This window comes from Bactrocera oleae, chromosome 6 (assembly GCF_042242935.1).
Source record: "Bactrocera oleae isolate idBacOlea1 chromosome 6, idBacOlea1, whole genome shotgun sequence".
NCBI classification, from domain to species: Eukaryota; Metazoa; Arthropoda; class Insecta; order Diptera; family Tephritidae; genus Bactrocera; species Bactrocera oleae.
The window spans coordinates 71,729,225-71,755,474 of record NC_091540.1 but is presented as its reverse complement, the minus strand read 5'-3'; the positions used below and the strand labels follow the sequence as shown (position 1 = coordinate 71,755,474).

Sequence of the window (26,250 nt, the reverse complement as noted above, 5' to 3'; positions counted from 1 at the left end):
ATTAAATGTTTCCATACTAATAAATATGCGCGTAAGTCATGTTATCGTTACCTCGCACAATTAGACTATGCCCATTAGTGAAAAATATTCCGCCCAAATGCAAAGTTCCATTGTCTCATGCCAATGTTGAATGAATTTCACAATTTTCGGAAAACATTTCATTGAGTAGAGTGGGGGTAGTCGCGAACCATTAGTCATAACAGTAGTAATCACGTTTTGGCGCTTAAAACTATATGAGTCGTCGATTTTGAGCAGTTGGGATATGAACTCACAACCAATCTAGCATTGGTCATATCTTTATAAAATTAAATGTAATAAAAAGTATTTAAAGATATCTTCGTAAAAGATTATTAACGGTATATGATAGATAAGTTGCTATTAAGGCTTTTTATATTCCTATTAAGAAGTTAATCATTAGCAGGTCTCACTTTTTTTTACGAGAAATGACTGCTTGTTACAGGGACGAATTTTTCATTCAGTCAAGGCCTGTTCAAACATGGAAAATATATCAAACAAATAACACATATGAGTATTATGGAAAACCATCTCCGACTATTAATATCAACGTGGAATATTTGATTCCAAAAGCGTTGCCTGACCGCATTGGAAAGTATGGATAGAAAGAGGTATTTGATTTTTGTATATTGGATCAAGGTCTCGTGGCGCGTTCCCCGAAGCGAATTTTTCAGTTTCGAAAACAAAAAGAGTAACAGGGAGCCAAATCTGGCGAATATGGTGGCTGAGCGATGACTCTCGCTCAAAAGAGACTAATAGAATGTATAAAACTTCAATCTGGAAGATGTATATATCTTGAGAACAGTCAGCACATAATAAAATTAATCACAACCGAAAGAATTGAATCCGTAAGACAAATGGATAAAAAAATCAATATAACATAAAAGCATTTAACGGAACAAAGGAAAGGTTAATGTCAATAAATTTCGTATGATTAGAAAATATGTCAAAGTACTCAAAAAAAAAAACATTTCCTGTGGTTTTGAGAGGATAAAGCAAGCCGCAGACCTAAATATTCAAGGTTCATTGTTGCCAAAAGTTCTGTGTTGATTTCAGTGGCTAATGAAGAAGTAAAGACGATGTGATGAGTAATGTGACAGAGACTAGCCGCTAGCCTGGTCATATCAGTAGAGCATATGAAGAGTCTCTAGCTCTGAAAACATCTTTTGCGGCATCAGCTGGTGATGGTCGAAGATGAGGAAAAATTAATTGGGGAAAGCAACTAAGCACCTAGGGCCTTTTTGGGGACTTGGCCTCAAGAATGCGAAACGCTTCATTAATTAGGAAGATAAAATATTAAACATAATTCATTTTAACCATTATATTTGTGTATATACATATATATTTTTCAGTCATCCATGACAAGTTTTCGAAAGTAAGTATCACTAAATTACCACAGAGCTGGCGCTACTGGAGCAACCAGTTTAGCAGGGGTAGCGGCAAAGGTAGCTGAGACTACTGCGGATCCATAGTTCTGTTGGATGTTAAGACGGCTGCTGGCATGTGCTGCATCCAAAGGGAGGTTAGTGTAGGCAAGAGGGGCAGCTACTGGAGCAGCTAATGGATTCGAAGCCACAATTTTAGCAGGAGCAGCAGCTAAAGGAGCGGCAACTGGCGCGGAGGCTACAAGTTTAGATGGTTCAACGGCAAAGGCGGCTGGTACTACAGCGGCTCCGTAGTTCTGGTGACTATCCAAACGGCTGCTGGCATAAGCGGCATCCAGAGGGAGGTTAGTGTAGGCAAGAGGGGTGGCTACTGGAGCAGCTAATGGAGCGGAGGCCACAATTTCAGCGGGAGCGGCAACTGGCGCGGAGGCTACAAGTTTAGATGGTGCAACGGCAAAGGCAGGAGGTACTACAGCGGCTCCGTAGTTCTGGTGAATATCCAAACGGCTGCTGGCATAAGCGGCATCCAGAGGGAGATTAGTGTAGGCAAGAGGGGTGGCTACTGGAGCAGCTAATGGAGCGGAGGCCACAATTTCAGCGGGAGCGGCAACTGGCGTGGAGGCTACAAGTTTAGATGGTGCAACAGCAAAGGCGGCAGGTACTACAGCGGCTCCGTAGTTCTGGTGAATATCCAAACGGCTGCTGGCATAAGCGGCATCCAGAGGGAGATTAGTGTAGGCAAGAGGGGTGGCTACTGGAGCAGCTAATGGAGCATCTAATGGAGCGGAGGCCTTAATTTTAGCAGGAGCAGCTGCCAATGGTGCGGCAACTGGCGCGGACGCTACAAGTTTAGCGGGCGCTGCAGCAAATAGAGCGGCACCATATCTCTGTTGAATATCGAGACGACTGCTGGCATAAGCAGCATCCAATGGTGCATTTATGGCGGCGGTGACAAGTGGGGCTGCGGCCAATGGAGCAGCAAGAGGCGCGATCAAGCCTGGCTTGGCGACAGTGCAGGCAATGAAAGAGCACAGGACAATCAGCTATAAAATATAAAGAAAAAAACATACTTATACTCATATTCGCTATATAATAGATATAGTTTAAACTTACGAGTTTGGCCATTTTAAATGTGAATAGAGTTATTTTTCGGCAGTTGCTTCCTTGGCTAGCTAAGTGAACTGAATTGTGAGTATGGCTTCTTTGCTGGCAATACAAGCTTTTATACTACGAACACATTTTTCTAGCAGTTATTTAGTGACTAGCCATCGGCATTGAAAGCTTAGCGCTTGCAGTTGCATAGATAATTAGTTCAGTAGACCAAAGGGTAGCTGATGGACTGCTCAGCGTCTTCAATGGGTTCATATGCGGGTTTTGCATTAGCATAACTTAAGTTTACTTGCTTTGTTTTTTATATTGCTTATGTTTTTATGCACTCGCAGATTGCATACCTAATATAATATCTACGCAAGTGACGTGCGCTCGAGCTTGACACGTCTTTATGAAAAACTAAAGGACTTTGGGCGTGTTTGGAAGACACGAACACTTTATTCAATAAATATTATTAGTATTTAAATTAGTGAAGCTCGTTCTTATTAGTCCAGAAAGGCCTAAGCTAACTTTGGAATTCCTTCCACAAGTAAGGATAAAAACGTGTCGTTGCGAAAATCAGAGGAAAAAAATATTAAATTTTTTTTTTGTATTTTGTATTGTGGTATTGAACAAGAAATGTGTTGTGTTGACTTCGAAACTAAAATATAATAAATTTGTTGTTGTATTATATTTACAAAGCATGAATTCAGTCCTAATTAATTTATTCTGAAACTTCAAAACAAAAATATCACAAATTTCTAAGTGTATTTCATTCTAAATACGATGCAGACTTCATTAGAATAATTTAACGTCAGCGAATTTAACTTAAACAGAAAACTTATCGCACAGATCATAACAACTGTCAAACAATATTCTTATCACTTCTTTTAATACGAATACTTTTCAACTCAATGAAAGGAGGGAAACTAAGTTGCCAACAAAATCTTTTTTCCGATCGCTTTTAAAACGCCACAGGTCTGCTGATTTCGACTTTTCATTTTCTGAGTAATTGTGAAATCACATTCGAAACTCAAATGAGGCGTGTTCTCGGAAGCGTGAGATATGAAGTCCTGCACTTAGCGTAATTACATTTGCAACTTGAAATTGCGCAGAGCAGAAAACAGCTGGTGGCAAAAGCAACAACTGTAGTAATAACAACAACAATCACAGTAACGACAACATCTATTTTACCGAGTAAATTCTTCTGATATTAATATAAAAAGTTTTCATCATTGTTTTCCTCCGCCTGCCCGCTCCCGCTCCCGATCCGGTCCAGTCCAGTCTACTATATGGCACTCTCTCAATTGTTCACTACATCATCATCGTCATTTTCAATATTTTCCCACAGTAAGTATTAGTAGCAGCTGGGTTGCAACTTTAGTGCTGTTCTTCACCTACTTTTCGCCTTGTTTCACGCACACACATACACACACACACAAACGTAGAGTCGCACTTGATTGCCGGATTATGGGTGTGTATGCGCAATATAACCGTTATTTCAGTGTGTTGTGTGTTGGCGCATGCCAGCAAAAATAAGGAAAAGGCAAAAGTTGCAATGGCTACATATACGGTAGTATGCTTGAAGGTGTGTGCGACTAACTGTATGGGTGTGATGTAGAGCCCGCGCTACCAAGAAATGCGCAACTTTTGTCATCTGTTCTAACAACATAATCGATGTCGAGCTGTTCTCTTATTGTTTGTATGTAATGTCTTATGCTTTTCCCCACACACACCCACACACATATATATATGGTTCGTACTGTATGTGTGCGAGTTACGAAGTCTCATTGCATTACTTTTCGCTACACATTACCGTCAGCATTCGTTTTTGTTTGTGTATCAATGAATTTTGCATAATAAAAAGTTTATGCTTCGCTTCAGAATATGAAATTTTCTTAAAGTGGAAGCACATGCAGTTGACAATAATGCAGCACTAAAAGCTCCTTAAATATTATATTATGCAGTGGGGTAGGGCTGTGCATATTATTAATTTAAAAAAAAAGTATATCGTGTCATTATCAATCATTTTCCGTTTCTCTATGTTCTGAGAAGTCTTTTGCCCAAAAATTTAGTCTAACTTTGATCTCAATGTCCAATCGGTGCAATGACACGCGGTTGTATTATTTATTGCTGTTGTCGGGCTGTTGTGTTCTCGGGCGTTTTCGATAAGTCATCCGCTACTCTTAAGCTATGGACGTTTAAGGTCGAGCACGTTTGAATTGTTGATCAATTTTTAAAAAACGCGACAGGCGTCGGGCGCAAAACTTTTTCATTTGAAGTATTTTCTGTGAATAATATTACCTGCATTTACATATGTAGTACAAACGGTCCTTTGAGATGTCACTGATTTTGTCTACCTTGCTCAACACAATTTTACGAATTGTCGCGGTGTTCTAACGTACTACTGGGACCAGAACAGAGTTCCATTATTAGTGCCAGGAGTTATGGTCAAGTAACAGTACTTGATCGTAGAATACGCTGAGGCAGATTTGCGTTATACTTTTCAAGCTATTGCTTTGCGTCAATGCTGTTGCCCTTCACGAGGAAATGTTTTATCAAATCACGAAATCTACTTTGCCCCTTGTAAAAATTAAAAGGGGGACGTGAACCTATCTTTGATACCAATGAAATCCCATGAATCTCTACGTCTGGGGCAAAATTTCAGAATTTTAGCTTGTTGCGCGATTTCAACAAAGGACAGAGATCTTTTCATTCATGCAATAAGTAGTTTTTGGTGAATCCGCCATATTCTAATATTTCAGTTGTCTCAGATCCCTTAATAGTTGAACTACTTTATAACTGCTTTAAACCATCCGATTAAATTTGACTAGGACTGGTCCATATTAACTGCGCGAAAGCCGAATCGATAACACATTTTTTCCTAGATTGGTACAAACTTTTTTATGATCGTATGAATTTTGATTTCCATACGTCAATTCGTGTACCAGTATGTTTGGCTGGCGATTTTTACTAAAAGAGTGCCAGACGTCCCCTCTGTTAATGACGATAATATCGAAAAAGTTAAAGAAACAGTGCTTAAAAATCGTCATGTTGACATCAGAGAGATATTAGAGGATCTCAACATCTCCATGGATCGTCAAAACACATTTTAGGTAATGTTTTGGGTATGAAGCCTGTCAATGCTGGACTCTAAAAATCCTAAAGTCCTCAAAACTCTTGCAAAAACGAAATCGAGTAGCGGTCGTAATAGAGAATTTAACATATTGACTCAGAAGCCTATTTTGAATGTGAAAATAAAAATTTTATTGAATATTAAAATATGTTCACATACACTTTTTATTTATTTATTTACTTTTCTTTTGGCACTCCGTGTAAAATTTGATGGTATGTTCAAAAATTCACTGTTTATATGTTTCGAAAAGAAGATTAATATATTCATCACAAGACTGTTTTAGTTTTATTATTATTTCACAAACAATGAGATTGTCCAAAATCCTTTAAATTCCAGTGAGCAAATGAATTTGGAAATATTTACATAAATAGCTCATAAAAACACACTCGAGTTTTTCTTGTAGATTTTTGGGAGAATGTGTTGTTTTTGCTTGTCAGACTTATACGTGGTGAGGATATTCAATAAGAAGATTAACATGCCTGAAGACGAATAGTGAAAGCGTAATCTAAACAACTAGGTATTGTTCATTTTAAAATAATTTTTATGTTGACCAAAAATTTTTGTTTTAATTTTTCAATCAACGAAGGAATGAAATACACTGTAGTTTTTATAAAATCTAGCAATATGAAGATATTGAGAAATGTTCTGTTTTTTTAAGTTAAAAAAAAAGTTTTTATTTAACCACACTCTCATGTTTCCTGATGGACCAACATAGGCAATGCAAACACTCATAGGAACCACAATATATACTGAACAACGGTAATTAATTTATCTAATCACCCACCCTCGTATGGTGCAACTTGGACTTTGGCAGGGCTAACATAGCAGAAACTATCAAAAACTATGCAAATCAACTCTAAGCAAATTATTGTATGTGTTCTAGTTTTTGTATTTGTGACCAAATATTTACATTTTTATACTCTTTTGTATTCTCCTATATGCTCTATATTCATGTACCCAAGCACATATTCAACTAAATACGTTACTTTATTCGGAATGGAATTCCACACACGTTTCAGTGGCAAAGTACGAAACTGCATTATGCAACTCTCACCGCTTTTGTCGGAGTATGAGTATAAAAACGCTTCCAGTCAACGAGCGAACACAATCGCAATTTGCAGAATTCTCAAAACGCTGAAAATGACCAAATATGTAAGCAAAAAATATTTTCCTTTATTTTATTTGAGGATTTAATTTGATTTTTTGCAGATCATTGTTCTGTGCCAAGCCATAATTGCTCGCCCCGATCGCCGCGCCGTTGGCCGCTGCACCCGTCGTTGCCTCAGCACCAGCCGCTTAAGCCGCGGCTCCCATCGCCTCTGCCAACGCCTACCTGGATGCGGCTTATGCTAGCAGCTCGATCGATGTGAGACAGAACTACGGTGCTGCAGTTGCGCTAGTTGCTTCTGTAGGGCCATTGAAATACACCGTTGCCGCTCCAGTCCTGTTATAAAATCATAAATACTTATGACATATTATACTTCTGTCCTACTCACGGCTGGGACGCGTAAGTAACGCACTAGATTTGCAAATATATTATTTTATGTGTTCGCTATTGATATTTGGAAAGTATTCGACTAAGTCCATTTAATACCGTTCATTTCATGCAAGAGCTATGGAAAGCAGCTAGAGGCTGGCTTGTAGATGGCCGATTTCCAATAAGAAATTTGATATTGTTTTATTCTTCTAAGGGGTTGAAATATTTCAGTACAAACACAGATTTTAAGGAGATAGGAATTTTTTAAAATCAAATTGGCCGAGGACAAAGTCAAAGGTTTATTGGTATGCGGCATATGTAGCAACATTAAATCCAAAGATTGTTGCGAAATTTCCATCAAATATTGTTATCAACTGATTTCTTAATTTTTAGCTGTTTATATTTGTATAGAGTTGTGTTCAGGTTTATATGAACTGCGATGCCGGATTTCTGGAAATTTCATTTAATAAAACGTTTCATGAAGACTCAAATAGCAACTTTTTTGTTTCAGGGTTGAATAATTAGTCCTCGCATACGTATATATTATATAGAATAGCTTTCAAGCCGAATGCACCCGAAGAGTTGGGTGCCATGGTTTTACCCCAACTCTAACTGCAACCCGCGCCCACTGTGTGTTAGCCGTATTCAAAACGCTCAGCCCCTCCTTTTCCTTTGAGCTTGAATATTAAGAATAATCGTTAACTATACAGGATAATTTAAGGTCGAAATTGAGTAATTTTGGCACAAACGTCGCGGTAACCCGACTCCTACCCAAATCATTAGTTAAAATCGAATGGCACGAGCCAATCGATATGCTTAGTTCCTCAGCAATTTTTCTAATGGCGATTCGACAATTGGCCAATAATATTTTCTTCACTTTATAAATGTTTTCATCTGTTGTTGACGTGCTCGGGTGTCCGCGTCGCTCTTCGTCGTTCACATCTTCTCGACCCTCTGAGAACATTTTGTACCACCGATAAAAGTTGCTTTTGTCCAAGGTAGCTTGACCATATGCCACAATCAACATTCGGAATGCGTTCGCCCACTTAATTTTATTAGAGAATGGAAAAAAGTTTTCAAGACGGTGGAGAGAGGAGAAGAGCACTGTAGTAACTAAATGTCATACAATTTCCGATTACACAAACTGCGATAAGGTAAATAAAATGATGTATTTTCGAATTAATAATAAATATTAATTTATTTTGGAAATTAAAGGTTAAAAAAGTTTTTCACCACAGAATTTGGGGAGCAGCATAACGGGCAGCCAAAGGTGCAGCAGCGTAGTGTGAAGCAACCAATGGTGCGGCCAGAGGGTTAGCAGCGGCATAGCGAGCAACCACGGACGCTGCTACAGGGGTGGCTGCAACAAATGGAGCAGCGGCGAAGCCATTGTAATTGCGAGCGATCACTTGGCTGCTGGTGGCGGTCACCACTGGGGCTGGAGCGGCAAAGAAGGCGGCGGGAGCAGTGTAGGCCAACGGCGCGGCAGCAAGGAGACCGGGTTTGGCGGCGGCGCAGGCGATGAGGGCGAAGAGAACTACAGCCTATTTGATAAGAAATAAGAATACAAATTATTAATAACGGTAGTTTTGAATACATTGTTATCAAAAACTTACGTATTTGAACATTTTGATGAGTTTTTAGTTTGTTGCTTCTTGAATGAACGTTGGCGAGTAATTGATGTTAACTTATTAATAAAGTCGGCATTATATAGTAAACTCAACCGCATTTATCATTTTATCATAGTTTTAAATGTGAATCCTCAAATAAAAAATCTTCAAAACCAAAAAAAAAAAATAACAATAACAATAATAAAATAGTGTACAAACTGCCACTTCCCCTCATTACAATTCAATGCACTTTTCATAGCTTTTGGTCAACTTTTTTTCGGTGCTATTGTAAACGACCACATATAGACACACGATATGTCGTTCGAATTATATGCTTTGAATCTATAAGTCCGTAGTAGGAATTTTTAACTGTGGGAATTGAAGTTGTACCATAAATGCAGAAGAGACCCTCAACCGAGGCTTATTTTGAGTTTTATTGTAATTCACCAAAGTAATGCACTTTACATTTTTACAATCGCAATATATTTAAGTATTAATTAGTTTTATTAGCAGTTGACTATAAATACCTAACTGACTTTGGTCATAGGTATCAATCAATCTTAAGCCTTTGTTCAAGCAACAGTCACAGACAAACAAATCCAAACACTTCAACATGTTCAAATACGTAAGTTTTCCATTAAGATAAATCACATTTTCATACAAAGACAAACGCTTTATTGTAAAGAAACTGTTACTTAAATATTGTTTCATATTCCCACAGGCCGTTGTTCTTTTCGCTCTAATCGCTTGCGCATCCGCCAAACCAGGAATCCTTGCTGCTGCTCCCCAGGCTTACGCTGCTCCCTCCGGTGTTGTTACCGCCACCAGTAGCCAGGTGATCGCTCGCAACTACAATGGCATCGCCGCTGCTCCATTTGTCGCCGCCACCCCTGTAGCCGCCCCTCTAGTAACGCGTTATGCTGCTGCTGCCCCTCTGGCCGCACCATTTGTTGCTGCACAGTACGCCGCCGCTCCTTTGGCTGCTCATTATGCTGCGCCCCAACTTCTGTGGTGAAAAGTGCATCGAATTGAATCTTGCCAAACGAATCAATAAACTTAGCATAAATAATTAATTGAGGTTATTTTATTTAATTAGGTGGAATGTAGGGCAGACGCGTGTGACTCCCTATTTAATTATCTCTCCTAATCTGAAAGCATCAGTGGCTTTTGAATTTTATATTTACATTAGTTTCATGATCAAACTCAGAATGGGAATAGGCAATGCCTACAATAGAAGTTGTAAGCCTGAATAAAGATTGTATTCAGATTTATTGGAAAGACGTTTAATTGTTGCATTGTTTTATATGGATCAGATTTACTTCCCAAAGATGTTACAGAATGTTTTTCAAATAAACAACAATTTGGGAATATAGGAAATAATTTATTACTTCGACGGAGTACCAGTAATTACAACGCAGTACTTTTAGTGAATTTAGTTTCTTTTTTGGTTTCGGCTCGTTTGTGGAGCGCCATTCGGTAGAGTTTTGGACAGCTTCTCCATATTTACGTCTCGCCACCAGTTATGATGCGTTTGATAAATGTAGGATCCTCAGCTACATTGTCAAGCTTATCTTAAGTCAGTCTATAAGATATGTTAAGGTTTTCTGCTATCTTTCTGGTGCTACACTACGATTTTCAAGAGTCCTGTTTCTTTAACGTTTTCGCAGTTATTGTCCTCAAATGTAATGCAAATACTATTAAAAACCGCATTTTTTCAACAACTTGTTTCCATATAAAAAATAAAATATTTTTTTTAAAATTTTTATTATTCCAAAGATAAATATTTTGCAAAGACTTTGTGAAATTTTCAAAGGAAAATAGTCTTTCGCGTTGACAGCCGAACTTCTTATGGGATCATCAAAAGAAAAATGAAAAAAATACTTGTTTTTAATAAGATCATAAACTTGGTAACGAAAAAAGGAAAAATAAAATATTTAAAATTGTATTTTTAACAGACGTTTTTACAAATAAAATGCAAAATTTGGTGAAATGTCCCCGACGTTTTTTTTAAATCCTTCGTTCAAGACCTTATAAATTATATTTCGAAGACCTGCGTAAAATTTCGTGAGAAATCTTGACAAACGACTTCGAAAAGACAGTTTCGAGATAAACGCGTTTAAAGTTTGAAGAGTCTATATAGCTGAGCTCAAGCGCTCAAGTTTTCGAGGCAGTATTTCCAAAACTATTACTGGGATCAACTAGAATTTTTTTGAAGCCGCGAAACCCATGTAACCCTTTAACAGAGGTGTATGGACGACTCGCATGAATCAAGTTTTTGATGACTTCAAGAGCTTCACAGACTACTTCGTGCAACTTAAATACTTGTGTTTATGATAAAGCAGACTCCCTAAAACAGTTGTGAAACATTTTCAAAGATCTCGTAACCGCGAAAAAAATTTTGTACGAATCTTGGAATTTTTTTATATCAAATGTACTTCTTTGACAGTATGTATGTATACAATAGTCTGGCAACTCTCACATTTCGGAAAAGGAAAGCAAATTGTCTGCAAAAATATTTATAGTTGTTAAGCGTTACGGGGGCGCAAGTAAATATGGTATATACTTGTAGCATTGGCTCAGCTGAAGGAGTCATTTTACTAAGTAAAATTAAAATTGTTAAATTTTAAAATTTTCTAACTGTAATCATTGTCCATTCTGAATTGCGCCCATTATAGAAACATGAAATTACCAAATTATTATTTATTTTGGTTAACTATGTACTTCTCTCTATATATTAGCCTCTTATAAGTATATAATATAGGAGACCACAAATAATGACCAAAAATGTATCTGTTTGTCGAATAATAATAAGACCTTAAGTCCATGGCGTGCATTCTTCTTTGAAGGTTTCCAAAATGCAACGAAAATACCAAAAGAAGGACGCCGTGTGAATAATTGTAAATTGATTTTGGTGAAATGTAAAACAGGGTGTTAAAGGAATCTGACACATGTGTTATTCCGAATATTGAACCGAAATTCATTAACGACTTGAGCTATAAATACTTAAGCGACTTAATTCAACAAATACACTTCGATTTCATTTGAGCCACAGCTAAAACACGAGTTCAAACAACACCAACATGTTCAAATACGTAAGTACATTTATCCATTCCGAATTTAGAAATAGAATCCTACTTAATCCTTCTCTGTAATATAATAATTAATAGGCCGTCGTTCTATTCGCCCTAATCGCCTGCGTCGCCTCCAAACCAGGTCTCCTTGTTGCCGCTCCATTGGCCTATGCCGCTCCCGCCGGTGTTGTTGCCGCCGCTGCTCCAGTGGTGACTGCCACCAGTAGCCAAGTGATCGCTCGCAACTACAATGGCATCGCCGCTGCTTCAATTGTCACCGCCGCCCCTCTAGTAGCGCGTTATGCTGTCGCTCCAGTTGTAACCCGTTACGTGGCTGCTGCTCCTCTCGCCGCTCCATTTGTAGCCCACTTTGCCGCTGCTCCACTCCTGTGGTAAACGGAGTAAAGTTGATGTGATGTACTATCAGTAATAATTTTTCTGTGAAAAATATATAAATTCGAAACAAAGTCAAGTTGTTTTACTATTGAACAATGGTTGATTATGAAAATAACTTATAGTACGAGTATAATTTCTAGAGTCGGTCAATATAGCTGTGAAAGTTGTTTGGATTTTATGCACCACAATATAAATATATTTCAAATAAAAAAACTAGGTTTGAAAACGCTTTTTCTACAATATTACCTTAATTTTTTAACACTGAAGATAACAACATAAACTCGATCTTTTTCTAATAGGCACATTAAGAAGTCTTATTAATATATTTTTGAGTATACAAAAGTGGCAAGAGGCCACTTAGGCAATTTATTAAATGTTAAAAAAATAGTTGCATTATAATTTGTTGTATCTAAGCATGGAAATATTCAATGGCAAACTATTAAATCATTAATAGATAATTTTTATTTGAAAAAGTTTTATTCGACTTTGCTATGTCCGCGACTATTACCGGTAACGTCACTACTGTAAGGCGATCTCCAACAACATTTTGGTTTAAGGCATCAACGTATAACGAAATATTATGCCTAAATGTAAATATTTTATTTATGTTATACCTTACTTTTCATTTTGAGCCGTTATGTGTTTACGAATCGAAACGAAATGACTTGGGATTGCGTGCAGACGGATTCCTATGTTCGTTTATGTTAAAATGCAAGTTGAAGGTCCTATATCTACTTTAAAAACGTAAAACATAAGTACTGTTTGCAACCAATTATTATTTGTTTGCAAAAAAGGTCACTCAACTTTTCAAAATGGTAAACTTTTGCATGAGCTCGACCTTGACATAAATTATAGTCGCGAGTTTTTTGAAAGAAGGCAACCGCCCGCAAATATCAGACAAAAAAAAAGTAAAACAATTTTAGGAATAATAAACCAAACAAAAAAATATTTTTTTAGAAATAATAGTCACCAAGTAGCGCATTCACGTATTCAATGCAACCACATTCAAAAATAGTCAACAATAAACGCCGACCAAAGCAATGTTAAATAAACAGTGGGTTAAAGAGAACCCAGTATTTGTGTACGTGCCCCAACTACATAACGAAATTATTGGACACTGACTCTTAGCCGGTAGTGGAGTATAGTGAAATTTAATGGAAATGTTTTTATGGAATCCAAAATACCATTTAGTTTGAAATGATATCAGGCGAAGTAACGATTTTAGCGGAGTTATTACTATAGAAATGTTATCTGCTCGGGTCATGAATATTGAAAAGTGTTCACAAGAAGAATATTATTGTTTGGCCCGCATCTTATAATCACATATCACATACCAACTGTGGGTCAAAACCTTTGCAGAGATTATAACAAAACAAAATAACAGAAATTCTTTAGATTGTTTCAATTCCATTTATTTATTTCACATTCATCATTTGATCTGTCCATTTCTCTAAGTACTCCTTTATTTACCAAAGGAAGGAAGAGACAAGTGGAGCTGTAGCATAATGAGACGCAACCAAAGGAGCGGCAGCAGCATAACGAGCAACAACTGGAGCGGCGGCGATGCCATTGTAGTTACGAGCGATCACCTGGCTGCTGGTGGCGGTAACAACGGGAGCTGGAGCGGCAACAACAGGGGTGGCTACTGGAGCGGCGGCATAACGGGCAACAACGGGGGCGACTACTGGTGCGGCAGCAACAATTTCAGCAGCAGCGATGCCATTGTAGTTGCGAGCGATCACCTGGCTGCTGGTGGCGGTAACAACGGGAGCTGGAGCGGCAACCACAGCGGCGGGAGCAGCGTAGGCCAATGGAGCGGCAGCAAGGAGACCGGGTTTGGCAGCAGCGCAAGCAATGAGGGCGAAGAGAACGACGGCCTAAAAATATATGGATGGTATTTTAGTTAAAGTTATAGAACACAAAATTCTTGGATTAGTCCAGTAAAGATAGAACTTACGTATTTGAACATTTTGCGATTTGTTTTGTCTTTTATGACTCTCGTTTATACAAAAGCTGGAGATTGTGTGATACCAAATACCAAAATTGGTTGCATATTTATAGTGATTGTCAAGGATTCAATTCAAATAAATTTTGAATTTGCTATACTTAATTGTATAATAAAACAAATGTGCACGGTATATCATGTTCGAATCGATATTTTACGCCTAGGCTTTGATCACCCTCTGACAATTTCGGTAAATTCCGATATCTCCACATTTGACATGCATAAATATAAGTTTACGTATTGTCACCTTCATGAGTGAATGCCAATTGCTAGCTTCTGCATTATAATCAGCAAGCATTGGTACCCAGTATTACTATTCGATTTTCCGCATAACATTTGTTCATAACATAAATAAAGTCGTAAAATGCACTGAATGACAATGAGATGGAAGTAAATATGTAGATGCAAAGTCTGTTTCTGAAGTAAAGGTGTATAGGGATTTATTATTCAACCGGGCTTAAAATACCTTCATTTAGGTGCTATAAAAAGCCTGCGACACTACAAGAAATTATCAAACATTTACTTACACTTACTCCAAAAACACCAAAAACGAAAACTATTTAAAAATGTTCAAATACGTAAGTCGCTAATTAATGATAATCTCATAATTCGTAGTAATCTTCAATACTTGATCCTTATAGGCCGCTGTTCTCTTCGCAGTAATTGCCTGTGCCACCGCCAAACCCGGTCTCCTTGCTGCCGCTCCATTGGCTTACGCTGCTCCCGCCGCTGTGGTTGCCGCTCCAGCTCCCGTTGTTACCGCCACCAGCAGCCAAGTGATCGCTCGTAACTACAATGGCATCGCCGCTGCTCCAGTTGTTGCCGCAGCCCCTGTTGTTGCCCGCTATGCCGCCACTCCAGTAGCTGCCCCTGTTGTCGCCGCTGCAGCTCCCGTTGTTACCGCCACCAGCAGCCAAGTGATCGCTCGTAACTACAATGGCTTCGCCGCTGCACCAGTTGTTGCCGCAGCCCCCGTGGTAGCCCGTTATGCCGCCGCTGCTCCTTTGGTTGGAGCTCATTATGCCGCCGCGCCTTTGGCTACAGCTCTATGGTAAATGTTGCTGAAAAGTTAAAATAAACGGAACTCGATATAGAAAAATATAAAGGGTGTCATAATCTAGCTTAAGAAATTCTATAATACAGAAGTAAAAGTAGTGTTATTTACTTTATTTCCCTAACTTTTCGAGGTATGAGCAGCAGCAATGTTATCGAGTTGAATTCGTACAACAAAATATGCGAATACCTCATTAAATTGGAATAACTTCAATGCCACCAACTTTGGTTTTGCATATTTTAGATCAGTTTTGATATAGACAAGAATTGTCTGGATTTTTTTTATTAATTTAAAAACTTATGACTTAGCATCCATTATAGTTGGTAATAGAAAAAAATTGAGGCGTTACTAAAATTTTTTTTAACGCGAAAAGAAGAATTATCCACCTAAGAAAAAAAAATAAACAATGCAAGTGCGCATGCACCGCTAATCGTTTCTTTGAAGATATGATATAGTTGTCCGATTCGCTACTGCTCAACGCCTGACTAATAGAAAACAACTAATGTTGTTGTGGTAACTAAATAAGTACTCTAACATCTTCTTCGGTATGTTATTTGTGCATTTGGAAAATAAGCTCCACGTTGTTCATGAAGTTGTCCCAAATGGTGTCGAAGCGGATCTCGTGTTGCTGTTATCAAATCGAATGTACGAATCAGTTTATATTGGATAGCAAACAAGGCAGCAGCAAAGGGGGCAACATAATGAGGTGCCGCCAATGGTGTGGGCAAAGCAGCAGCGGCAGCATAACGGACCACCAAGGGGGCAGCTATTGGGGCGGCAGCAATAATCGGCGCAGCGGCGATGCCATTGTATTTGCGAACGATCACCTGGCTGCTTGTGGCAGTCACCACTGCGATTGGAGCGACCTGGAGACTTGCTTCGGCAGCAGTGCAGGCGATGAGGGCAAAGAGAGCAAAGGCCTAAAATGAATTGAATTATAATTGTAGGAATGGAAAGAAATAACGATATGACAGTATTTCGTTAAATGCTTACGAGCTTAAACATTTTATTTCGTTCGGTTGAATTAGGTGGTTGCTTAAAGGAAATGAAATTCTGGTTTAGGCAATATTTGCAATTCACTTCGACTTTTATACATACAAATTTATGCCAAGCTGATTTTTGTACAGACAAATGTTATTGTTTGCGGTAACTTTTAATTACTCATCAAATTTCAACAGGACTAAACACAAAACCAAAACAAAGTTGTAAAAAATCGAGTCACAAACTCGGCGGGCGTGCCTCGGCGCTTCGCACCTGCGCATAACAAGTTTTCGGGTTATTTACAATGGATTGCGTGTGTGCATTTTAATTCAGTTCAAAAATATTAATCAAAACCCGAACAACGAACTACAAAGAAAAATACAAATGTGACATTGAATTGCAATGAAGATTGTCCAAATAATTGTGTGGTCAAATTCAGTGGTATTTTTACTTTAACAAGCTATTTATAATTGTATTGCATTATTTGAAGGGCAACTGTGTTGAACTTGAAAAATAGGGAAAACAAAAACACCGGTTTTTCGCAAAGTTGATTGCTTTGCTTTTGGATATAAAAATTGTGCACAATATACAAAATGACATCAGACAGCTTTCAACTAAAGTTCAAGACGCAGCTCAGCTCAGCCAAGGCATATACTCAAAGTATTTACGCCAAAGCATTATTTGGCTAACATCATGTCTTACTTAATTGCCCATGTTCATATGTTCATTCTCCTTTCTAAACAGGCCGTTGTTCTTTTCGCTCTCATCGCCTGTGGTGGGGTTGTTGCCGACGCTGCCCCAGTGGTGACCGCCACCAGCAGCCAGGTGATCGCTCGCAATTACAATGGCATCGCCGCTGCGCCGATTATTGCTGCCGCCCCAGTAGCTGCCCCCTTGGTGGTCCGTTACGCTGCCGCCGCGCCGTTGCCTGCTCCATTGGGCAGTGCTCCACTCGTCGCCCGCCATGCTGCTGCTCCTTTAGCTGCACCGCTTTTGTGGTAAGAATAGAGTAATGAATATAACAAAAGACTGACATGTTTACCGTTGTAAAATAAATGCTATATATATTCTGAAGATATAATTGGTTACTGCTTTGGCGAACTATAAAAACTTAAGCATTTACACGCGAGAGTATGTGAGTCCTGTCCTACGCAATGAGAGGATAGCCATACTTAATCCTCTGTAATATTAGTGATCTCAAGTTGTTCGTCTCGTCCTCGATGTTTACAAGCTTTTTGTGAGTTTTTAAAGTAATGAAACAGAACTTAGTTTGAAATTTTTAACCTTCGTCGTTTGAAAGTGAATATTTTGAGATACAAGCTGGTGTCTTTACGTTCTTAGTGGGTTTATGTGCTCCATAAAAATTCCAATTCGGTGTTGTTCGAGCTCGTTGAACGTGGTAATATTCTACTTGTACCTCAATAGATGAAAGAAAAGTAACCACAGATATTGATTTCTTGTTCAACCACTATCTCTCATTACAAAATTTTATAAGAATGATGGCACCAAAGTTTCATAAAATAAATAAATTTTGAGACTTTAACAAAACAACAAGCAATTATGTCAACCCATTCGCCACAGCCTCCCCAGCCGATGTCTTAATATGTGTGTGCGTTGCTTAGTACGTTTACAGTTATTTATTTAAATGCAAAATATTTAACATATACAAGTGTGTATGTGTGCGTGTGAGTACATATTTCATAACATCGTATTTAGCCACTGCCTGCCACAGAGATTGCATGCCCCACCAAACGACACACGCGCCACGTCGTCGCGCTGGTTTAAAGCCCACACGTTGCACGGTCGCTCATGAACCGGTTGTCCTGCCACATCAAGCCAAGTGCAAAAATATTGCAGATAAGAGTCCACATCAAGCGGCTGCTTCACCGTTACATAAAACAAACTCAATCTCATCAACTCAGCAGCGCGTATCCTGGCAAATCCGCACTTCACCGCACGCAGACACTTACACACTCATACACCCACACACGCATACAGGCACCGGCTCGCGCCCGCATGAGCTTTGTGCATATTAGCGTTAACACATCACCGCCACAAGGCCGTCGGCACAGCGGTGCCATAGCCATAAGTATAGCCGTAAGCCGGGTAATAACCGTAACCGTAGCGGTAGGTCGTCGCTGGATAGGAATAGGGATACACGGCTGGCACATAGCTGGCGGCTGCATAACCGGCGGGCACGTAGAGTCCATTGTAGTTATGCGCGACCACTTGATGGCTATGCGCCGTGACGACGGGCGTCACAGCGACCGTGTAAGTGGGCGCGGGTAGGACAGCGGGTGTGCGTGCGACGGTGGTGGTGATACCATGAGGGGCCGGCTTTGCCACAGCGCTGCCGTTGGAGTGCAGGAGAGCACTGCAGCAGAGCAAAAAAATGAGCTGCGTGTGGTGGGGGGAAGTGAAAAGTGAAAATTGAAATGGTGAAATTGAGTAATTCAGTTGATTTTTGAACCATAAAATTTAACACTTACATTTTTCATAATTTTAGGAGTTGTTGACGCGCGGGTGTGCTTTTCGTGATTTGCGACTGCTGGCGCGGCGCTTTGGCTACTGCAATGGCGCGCACTTGGTCACTGCACATTTTATACTACAAATCATCGGATTTTCATAGCGCGTTGCTCATACGCCCCACCACACACATCCTCTAAATGGGCACAGCAACACTACCGTCGCAAGCGCATATATATGTATATATGTGTGTGTGTGTGTGAATCCATGCATGTGTGAAATAAATCAAAATGAGTGCATTTGAAATTACTACAACCACACATACACACACACACTGGCACACTCTGTGAAGTATTTGCATAGAGCGCGTTTGTTGCTGCCTCATGCATATTGCATGGCAACTATTTCCTTTCCAATCGAATGCGATCGAAGTGCTGGAAGTGCTGCGTAATGCCATGCAATCACATGCATTTGTTACACATTTGGAGTGGTGTTGCAAGCAATTTGAATGAACTTGTTGCTCCGTCCATTACTCGGTTGCACACGCTTTGCGCGCTCATCTCATGCTGAGCACGTATCGCTGCAGCTGTCATATTTGCAATCGGAAAGCAAATTTGTAAACTGCTGATATCCAAAATATTTATGCATATCAACATAAATCGCACACAATATTTTGATTTCGCTTAAATGAGCGCCCGCGCCACACATTCACACAGTTATACAGACAAACTTCGGTGTTCGGATGTGTAGTTGGTTTGGCGTGGCGTATGAATCTGACGCTCGGTTGTAGTCTCAGTACACTGTGGTGCCAAGAACCGTTTTTCAGCTCAAAAACTGATAAAAATTGTCAGCAAAATATATTGCAATTTTTTCAATGAAAGTCTTTTAGCAAGGTTTCTCTGAATAAAAAACAAAAAAAATTAAATATAAAAATCACATTTACATCACTGGTAATCTCTCTCAAATACCGTTTTGCAAAAATTAAATTGAAAGTCACCAATATTCTGAAAATGGATACAGCATACAGCCAAGATTCCTCTCATTTTCAATAAATAGCAAATTCATTTTAGTCGTCTCAAGGATTCTGATCAAATATCTTAACTAGAGATAAAGATGAAATATGTGTATGTGTAATGTACATACATACAAGTATGTACAAGTTTAGTGAGGAAAGTCAAATATAGCAAAAGTCGTACGAACAAATTGTCTTAATGTTTTAAGGCCGATTGAGAACTCATGATCTCCATAGCTTCTGGTATATTTGTATTGATCGACGGAGCATTTTGAATTTTATAATTTTTTACTGGACCGGCTTATCTCAAGGTATAATGGTATATAAGATTCCAGAGTCATGAAGATTTTTCGAAACACAAAAACGAATGTTTAGAGTTTCTTTATGCCATGAGCGCAAAAGCATACTTAATATTAGAGTCCATAATTTGTCTTCTTTTCTCATAAGCACAAATGCTCCGCAAACCAAATGGTTTAAAAAAGGTTTCCATTTCGGAATGTGTTAACGCTAGCCAAAGCTGCAGCCATCTGGCTCAATACTTGCAGGGCTGGAGTTTCCATCGAAAACTCCTTAGGTCTGTAAAGCATTCATAGAGGGTCGTTCGATGGCCATTGGAAAGTGCATTATCCAATGTGCCCCCTCTGTAGCATAGCATCAGGTGCTCCAGTAGTTTTCCAATGTTTTTGTCATTATTTTGCAATTATGTGTATTATTCATATATTTTCGGATTGAGTTTACGATTTTCGCATTTATCTAAAATTTAGACTCCCCAAGCCACAGTGCACTCTATTGTTGCCATTGCATTTGCATGCAGAGATGAGTTATCTAACATTCGGTGCATGCGAATATGCATGTGAAAGTGTGTGTGTGTGAGTGTGTTTGTGTGCGTGTTGTGTTTTGATTGATGTGGGATTAGTATTGATGAGCATGCATTTGGTCACATAAAAGCATGCCGTAACACTTTCAGCTGTCAACAATTATGGCAACTAAGTGCTGCGGCTAGAATTTACAAGCTTTGCGAGCTTATTCGGAGTGCGTTTCGACGTCGTGTGCCGCATACGAAACAAGTCAAAACAAATCACCACAAACCAAAGAATTGTAAAGCCTTTGTGCAATGCTATTTTATTATTAAATCATATTGGTTTCTCGGTGAGTGCTTTGCAATTAAACGAAGCTGTAACAGCGAGAATAGCGAGCTGCAACCGATATGCATATATATATAATGCAAAAATTTCATTCATTGTTGCAATAGATTAAGCTTTATTGAATTAAAAGCAAAGATGAAATGATTGAATATTTTGTGTGAAATAGTTGAATTATCGTTTTTATCATTTTCATAATACCAGTAATATTCAAACTTACTTACTTTAAGAGGCACACCTAGTGTGACAGCCTAAATAATGGGATTTTGGAAATTTAAAAAAAATATTGTATCAATTATTTGAAAATTTTTAACGTATATTTATATGAGCAAAATTTTTGAAGGAAAAATATACCAAAAATTGACAACTTTGATTGTTTTTGCCTAGCAAAAATTTGATTTTTAAATAGATAAAATAAATGTAGTTTTGAGAAAAACGCGTTTAAAGATAAACTGATTAGAAGCCTTAAAATCAAAAACTATTTTAATAGCATTTGAGATATAAGTAAGAATTAATAATTTATTATATGGATTTATGGAATGGATTAAATTAAAATTTTCATACGTACCGTACATAACTCAGCAGTTTAGAAGCTTAGGCGTCTTTGCCGGCTGTTGTCTGTGCTAAAACAGTTTGTGGAAATATAAAAATACGAAATTTCACAGTGGCGCTGCAATTGTGATACAAGTTCCGGCGGTTTGGAAGCCACCACAAAGACGTTGCAAACATTTTTGCAACAGTTTCAGAGTCGCTGGATTTATAAATTACAATGAAAATATTTATTACTTCATAATTGTAAAAATAAACAACTCGAGATCATAATAAGAATCTGAATGCGAGGTGAATTGATTTTTGAAAAAAATGAGCCTTCGGTTTTCGGGAGCCGATTACAATAATCTCTCTCATATCTCCGAAACCATTAGACGGGTCATCTAACACTGTTCGGAGAATATTTTCAAATATGTGTACATTCTATATATTATATATGAAAACAAAATTCATGGTTTGAAATTCGCTAGTGGATATAACTTTCAACATTTTCTTCTCTTTTTGCCTCTGACGAACCAACAAAACGCCGGCTGGTAAACACGGACTCAACGCACACATCTCCTTATCTACCATATCATCCCAACTGGTAGGCTATGTACATAGGTACATATATTCTTAGATTCGTTGCTAGTGTTGGACCTCAAAACATGAAATCTGACTTCTCTCACCTCTGACTGGCGACTTACGCAATTAGGCAAATGTCTTATCTCTCTTTAACTAATTAGCTTTATAATAGTTATAATTATATAAAATACAGTAATTTTCATCACTGTGTTTGACACTACTAATGCCATCGACAGCAGAATTCAGAGCCTCTTCCAATGGGGCCATGTTTTGATTTCGTCGTACAAACGCTGTCCCGGGCAGGTGGTCGCCTTGGTTTGTCTGTGACCCAGCACTGTGTAATTATCCTTCAAATAACCCTTTTGCACCGCATGTGCCATCAGGTCTTTGGCGTTCTGCAACATCGTTTGAGAGGGTGTCGTATCTGAAAGCGAACGAACGAAATTTGTGAATCAACTAAAGCCTTTCCCTCTCATTTCATGGGCACTCACTTTCAAAGTTGCCGATGAAGACAACGCCAATGCTGTTGCGGTTGTAGTTGGGTGCGTGCGCGCCCTGCAAGCCGAAGCCACGGCCCTCGTAGATACTGCCATCGCCGGCAATTATAAAGTTGTAGCCAATATCGCTAAACTTGCGGCGCTCCTTGTGATCGGTCTGAATGTTCTTGATGAAGCGCTTGCATTCCGTCTCGGTGCTGCAGGCATTCGGAATGTCGGAATGATGAATGATGACATAGTCGACCTTGCCGGGTATGCGTGCGGGCGAGCGAGCAGGCGCCGCGTTCCAGGAACTCCGTGGCTGGATCCTGAGCGCGAAACAGGCGGGAAGCGCTGAGGAGGAAGTAAATTTGTTAATTTTTTGCAAATGTTTAGAAATCAAAAGCAACAAATTTCTGCTTACCGATCCCCAAAAACACGAAACACAGTAGACGTGCCATTTTTAAGTAGAATTCAGAAAAATATTTACGAATGCGAGCGCTGACTTTTCTACGGCGTCAAGTGTTTGACTGATCTGCCGCTGCCACTTTTGCCACTTAAATACACTTCAAATCGAGCTTTGTCGATTGCTCTTGTGGCTAGTGATAAGCAGTCACTGCGCCTTATCGGCAACCTCCGTATATAAACGGATCTGTGCAGCCGAGCGAACATTTGTGGGGAATTACCTCAGCTGTTTTGCGGTTAATTAACTTTGAATAAAGTAATGAAACAAATCTGCATTGCTAGGGATTAATATGTATTTAGGAGATTCTTTGACGTCGACTTCATTTCCACGAAAGCGCGTAGGGGAAGCACTACCGCTCCGAATAAGATGTGTGACGGCACCTATGGATGCCGAAAAAGTGTTTAGTCTGTGTGTGTGTGCAAAGGTATGCAAAACATTGCATGATCTGCGAGCGGATCGAATTGTAAACACGGAAAGAACATTAGGCGAGCGTCGAAGGCAAACCGGTATTTTAGGCATTCATTCATTCATACTTGTATGTATGTATGTATGGTAAGAACTTCGTCTAGTTTAGGAATTACTAATTGTCTTAGTGATTTTTTATTTGTTGCTGTAAATGTTTCTGGTAAGTCACAACAAAGTTGCAAATTGATAAGCGAAAATTTTGAAAAAACAGAGCGGAACAAAAGTTCGTTTCTATTTGAATCGGTAGTTACGAGTATATAGATTAATCCTTGAAGTGAGCGGAGTGGTTACTAAATGCGAGGTTAACCAATGTCAGTAAATTTTGGGCTCATAACAAAATAGTTCATAATCTTTCCGATCTAGAATCTTTGTGGTAACCGAAAACCTATCTTAGCACGAAAACAATGCTTCTACACTATCACAATGGTTGCAAGAAGATGGGCAGTCCGCCACTACTCCAGTTACATAATGGGTGTACGTTTGGGACTTTATCGGGTCACCTTACATCGTGTCATATCGTGTAAATGTTTGAAGTGCAATATAGGGTGCTTTGTATGTTTTAACTACAGCACTTTTTCATTAAATATGGTTCAGCCATATAAGTATATGCATATATTGTAAGTATATGATACATACCTATACAAGTAAGTATAAGTACATATGTACATATTGCACTAATTTTCAAGGTATTGTATTACAACAGTTGTTATAGGCGAAAAACAAATTGGCTGTAATTAACAAATGGAACTTTAAAATAGGTATTTACAGTGAGCGGACTTTCGCTATTAAATTTCAACTTCAGAAACAGCATCTTATTACATCCAATTAAATAAAAAGCATCTTTTCTATGAAAATCTGTCAGATCGTATGAGCACTGAGCGCAGAATTCTCTCAAAAACTCGAAAATATTAATACGCATCAGATTTCGGAGTTTTCAGTTGGCTTCGGATAACTGAAGGGCGACGAGGACAAATAAAGCCGAACACCTACCGAATTAATTTTTATGTTAACTTTGATTTTATTTTTCATTCATTTATAAGAAAACAACTCCACAAATGCGTCCAGTTAATATATGTATATTTTATTTTTATTTTTGTTTAATGCGTTTCTTATTCACTTTCCTTACATTTGTGTATTTTTCATTAATTTTCATTTATTATTTTGTTATTGTTATTGCTGTTGTGTAATATTTAATACATACTCATTTTATTTTGTTGAATATTCATACAGTAGAGATGTATTACAACACGAACTCTTCTAATTTGTTTTTGCAATTTTCGCAATCTATTTGCTTTCATAGAAAAGGATTAAATACTTTTACAGGACAATCGCCAACAGTTGTCAATTTTTGTATACAAATCATGTAAATTGCCATCATTAAAATTATTTACGTTTTCTTGTGTCACTTCTTACCTCACTGCTCTTATCAAATTGCTTTTACAAAAACACCGGCGTACAGTTTTTGTGCGTTTTATGGTGTTCTAACGAACTTTCGATACTTCAGCCCACATATCAATTAGCTTCGCTATAATTCAAGCCTCTACATTTTATTTGGGTATTGCTTCTTCTAATATTTTAATTTTCAAAAACCACTTGAGGAGTTCGAAATGGTAAGCTCTCTCTAAACGTCATCTTAATATTATACTTTATAGAGATAGAAGTATAAAAATAATAGTTTGTGTTTTGTAGCAAAATACCCGTCAAAGTATTTAGAACAGTTTTCAAATTGTTCTCAATAATTATTATTTTATTTGTTTCCTTTTTTAATATGGGAACCAGCCAGACTGTCAGACAGTCCTTAGTATGGCTTTCCAATCCAAAGACCGACAGTTTATTTGAATTCCTTTCATTTTCACAATAATTTTCAAAAACCACCCATTTTTGAGTACTCAACTTCAGATTTTGAGGACACAATTTGTGTTCTAATACATATCAACACAACAAAAACGAATCGACCATGAAAAGCGAACAAAATCTTAGGCTCGTTATATGCTAACTAAGGCTAAGCGCATAGTGGTTGAAGACAGACAGCTTCAAAAAGCAAACATAATATTCTCCATTTATTCTAAGGTCGGTCCGGTTGATTTCAATTACATCCACTCATAATCACAATTTTGCTTATTTTAATTGTTTTTTTTTTCTTTTTTTTTTTTAGAATATATTTACATATGTGTTAGTGATTTAAACCTTCATAGCTACACCTGTGCACTTTGCTTTAGTGAAAATATTTTTAGAAACCCTCTTTTATATTTCTTACATTTTGGGTCTACATTCTTATGCTTAAGTTTTTTTAGATACTCTCAAAAGTTTTATAGAAATACTTTAGAATACTGAAACTTTTTAATGTGTAGTTTTTTATTATTCTTTTTAGTGGTTAATTATTGTTTTGTATATAATGCTTATACACGATATATCGATAATGCTTTTTTATTTTTATCAAATATATTTGTTTTTACTCTGTTAAAATTTTTTGACTCTTTGAAGAGTTCCTTAAACATATGTTGAAAGCAACATGCCACAAATTATATAATACATAGGTATACTAAGAAAGCCTGTCCATTCGTTTATATTAACATCTCTATATGTCAATCATTATTACCAGAAAATGTTAGACTGTAGTGAGCATTAACATTAATGTACATTTACATTCTTTGGCTACACAAAATGGTCGCTCAGGCAAATTTACTTACAAAGCAAAATTTACTAGTAAATTATGATTTATTTATAAAATTATTATTTTTTACAAAATTTGCTTGGAGTAAAAATAAAAAATATAATATTATGTACTCATGTGGTCTGTCCAACTGTGAGCCATATACATCTTTGAGCACAAAATGTGCTTGTATGTTATGTTAAATATTATTTATGCCAATAAGAAATACATTTTTATA

The 26,250-nt window shown here is 38.0% G+C and overlaps 8 protein-coding genes across 8 annotated transcripts; 3 read left to right on the top strand and 5 right to left on the bottom strand.

The window, feature by feature from the left end:
- Window positions 1-1,321: 1,321 nt before the first annotated feature.
- Window positions 1,322-3,062, bottom strand: LOC106624865 (cuticle protein 18.6). Its single transcript, XM_070111259.1, has 2 exons — window positions 2,514-3,062; window positions 1,322-2,443 (listed from the first exon to the last, which is right to left on the bottom strand). The coding sequence occupies exons 1-2, from the start codon at window positions 2,523-2,525 to the stop codon at window positions 1,406-1,408; spliced, it is 1,050 nt and encodes a 349-aa protein (XP_069967360.1). The 5' UTR covers window positions 2,526-3,062; the 3' UTR covers window positions 1,322-1,405.
- Window positions 3,063-8,284: 5,222 nt separating this feature from the next.
- Window positions 8,285-8,807, bottom strand: LOC106624866 (cuticle protein 16.5). The gene is made up of 2 exons (XM_014244648.3): window positions 8,719-8,807; window positions 8,285-8,646 (listed from the first exon to the last, which is right to left on the bottom strand). Exons 1-2 carry the CDS (start codon window positions 8,728-8,730, stop codon window positions 8,332-8,334), a joined length of 327 nt encoding a protein of 108 aa, XP_014100123.3. The 5' UTR covers window positions 8,731-8,807; the 3' UTR covers window positions 8,285-8,331.
- Window positions 8,808-9,236: 429 nt separating this feature from the next.
- On the top strand, window positions 9,237-9,785 carry LOC106624872 (pupal cuticle protein G1A). Its single transcript, XM_014244652.3, has 2 exons — window positions 9,237-9,337; window positions 9,434-9,785. The coding sequence occupies exons 1-2, from the start codon at window positions 9,326-9,328 to the stop codon at window positions 9,725-9,727; spliced, it is 306 nt and encodes a 101-aa protein (XP_014100127.2). The 5' UTR covers window positions 9,237-9,325; the 3' UTR covers window positions 9,728-9,785.
- A 2,007-nt stretch (window positions 9,786-11,792) lies between these two features.
- On the top strand, window positions 11,793-12,179 carry LOC106624867 (uncharacterized). Its single transcript, XM_070111261.1, has 2 exons — window positions 11,793-11,804; window positions 11,880-12,179. Exons 1-2 carry the CDS (start codon window positions 11,793-11,795, stop codon window positions 12,177-12,179), a joined length of 312 nt encoding a protein of 103 aa, XP_069967362.1.
- Window positions 12,180-13,566: 1,387 nt separating this feature from the next.
- Window positions 13,567-14,148, bottom strand: LOC106624869 (cuticle protein 70, isoforms A and B). Its single transcript, XM_036364637.2, has 2 exons — window positions 14,137-14,148; window positions 13,567-14,056 (listed from the first exon to the last, which is right to left on the bottom strand). The coding sequence occupies exons 1-2, from the start codon at window positions 14,146-14,148 to the stop codon at window positions 13,646-13,648; spliced, it is 423 nt and encodes a 140-aa protein (XP_036220530.2). The 3' UTR covers window positions 13,567-13,645.
- Window positions 14,149-14,575: 427 nt separating this feature from the next.
- Window positions 14,576-15,344, top strand: LOC106624873 (cuticle protein 70, isoforms A and B). The gene is made up of 2 exons (XM_014244653.3): window positions 14,576-14,762; window positions 14,826-15,344. The coding sequence occupies exons 1-2, from the start codon at window positions 14,751-14,753 to the stop codon at window positions 15,237-15,239; spliced, it is 426 nt and encodes a 141-aa protein (XP_014100128.2). The 5' UTR covers window positions 14,576-14,750; the 3' UTR covers window positions 15,240-15,344.
- Window positions 15,345-17,841: 2,497 nt separating this feature from the next.
- Window positions 17,842-18,817, bottom strand: LOC106624558 (uncharacterized). Its single transcript, XM_014244299.3, has 2 exons — window positions 18,709-18,817; window positions 17,842-18,616 (listed from the first exon to the last, which is right to left on the bottom strand). The coding sequence occupies exons 1-2, from the start codon at window positions 18,715-18,717 to the stop codon at window positions 18,266-18,268; spliced, it is 360 nt and encodes a 119-aa protein (XP_014099774.3). The 5' UTR covers window positions 18,718-18,817; the 3' UTR covers window positions 17,842-18,265.
- Window positions 18,818-22,091: 3,274 nt separating this feature from the next.
- LOC106624557 (peptidoglycan-recognition protein SB1) lies at window positions 22,092-22,976 on the bottom strand. The gene is made up of 3 exons (XM_014244298.3): window positions 22,853-22,976; window positions 22,444-22,782; window positions 22,092-22,376 (listed from the first exon to the last, which is right to left on the bottom strand). The coding sequence occupies exons 1-3, from the start codon at window positions 22,887-22,889 to the stop codon at window positions 22,195-22,197; spliced, it is 558 nt and encodes a 185-aa protein (XP_014099773.1). The 5' UTR covers window positions 22,890-22,976; the 3' UTR covers window positions 22,092-22,194.
- Window positions 22,977-26,250: the final 3,274 nt, after the last annotated feature.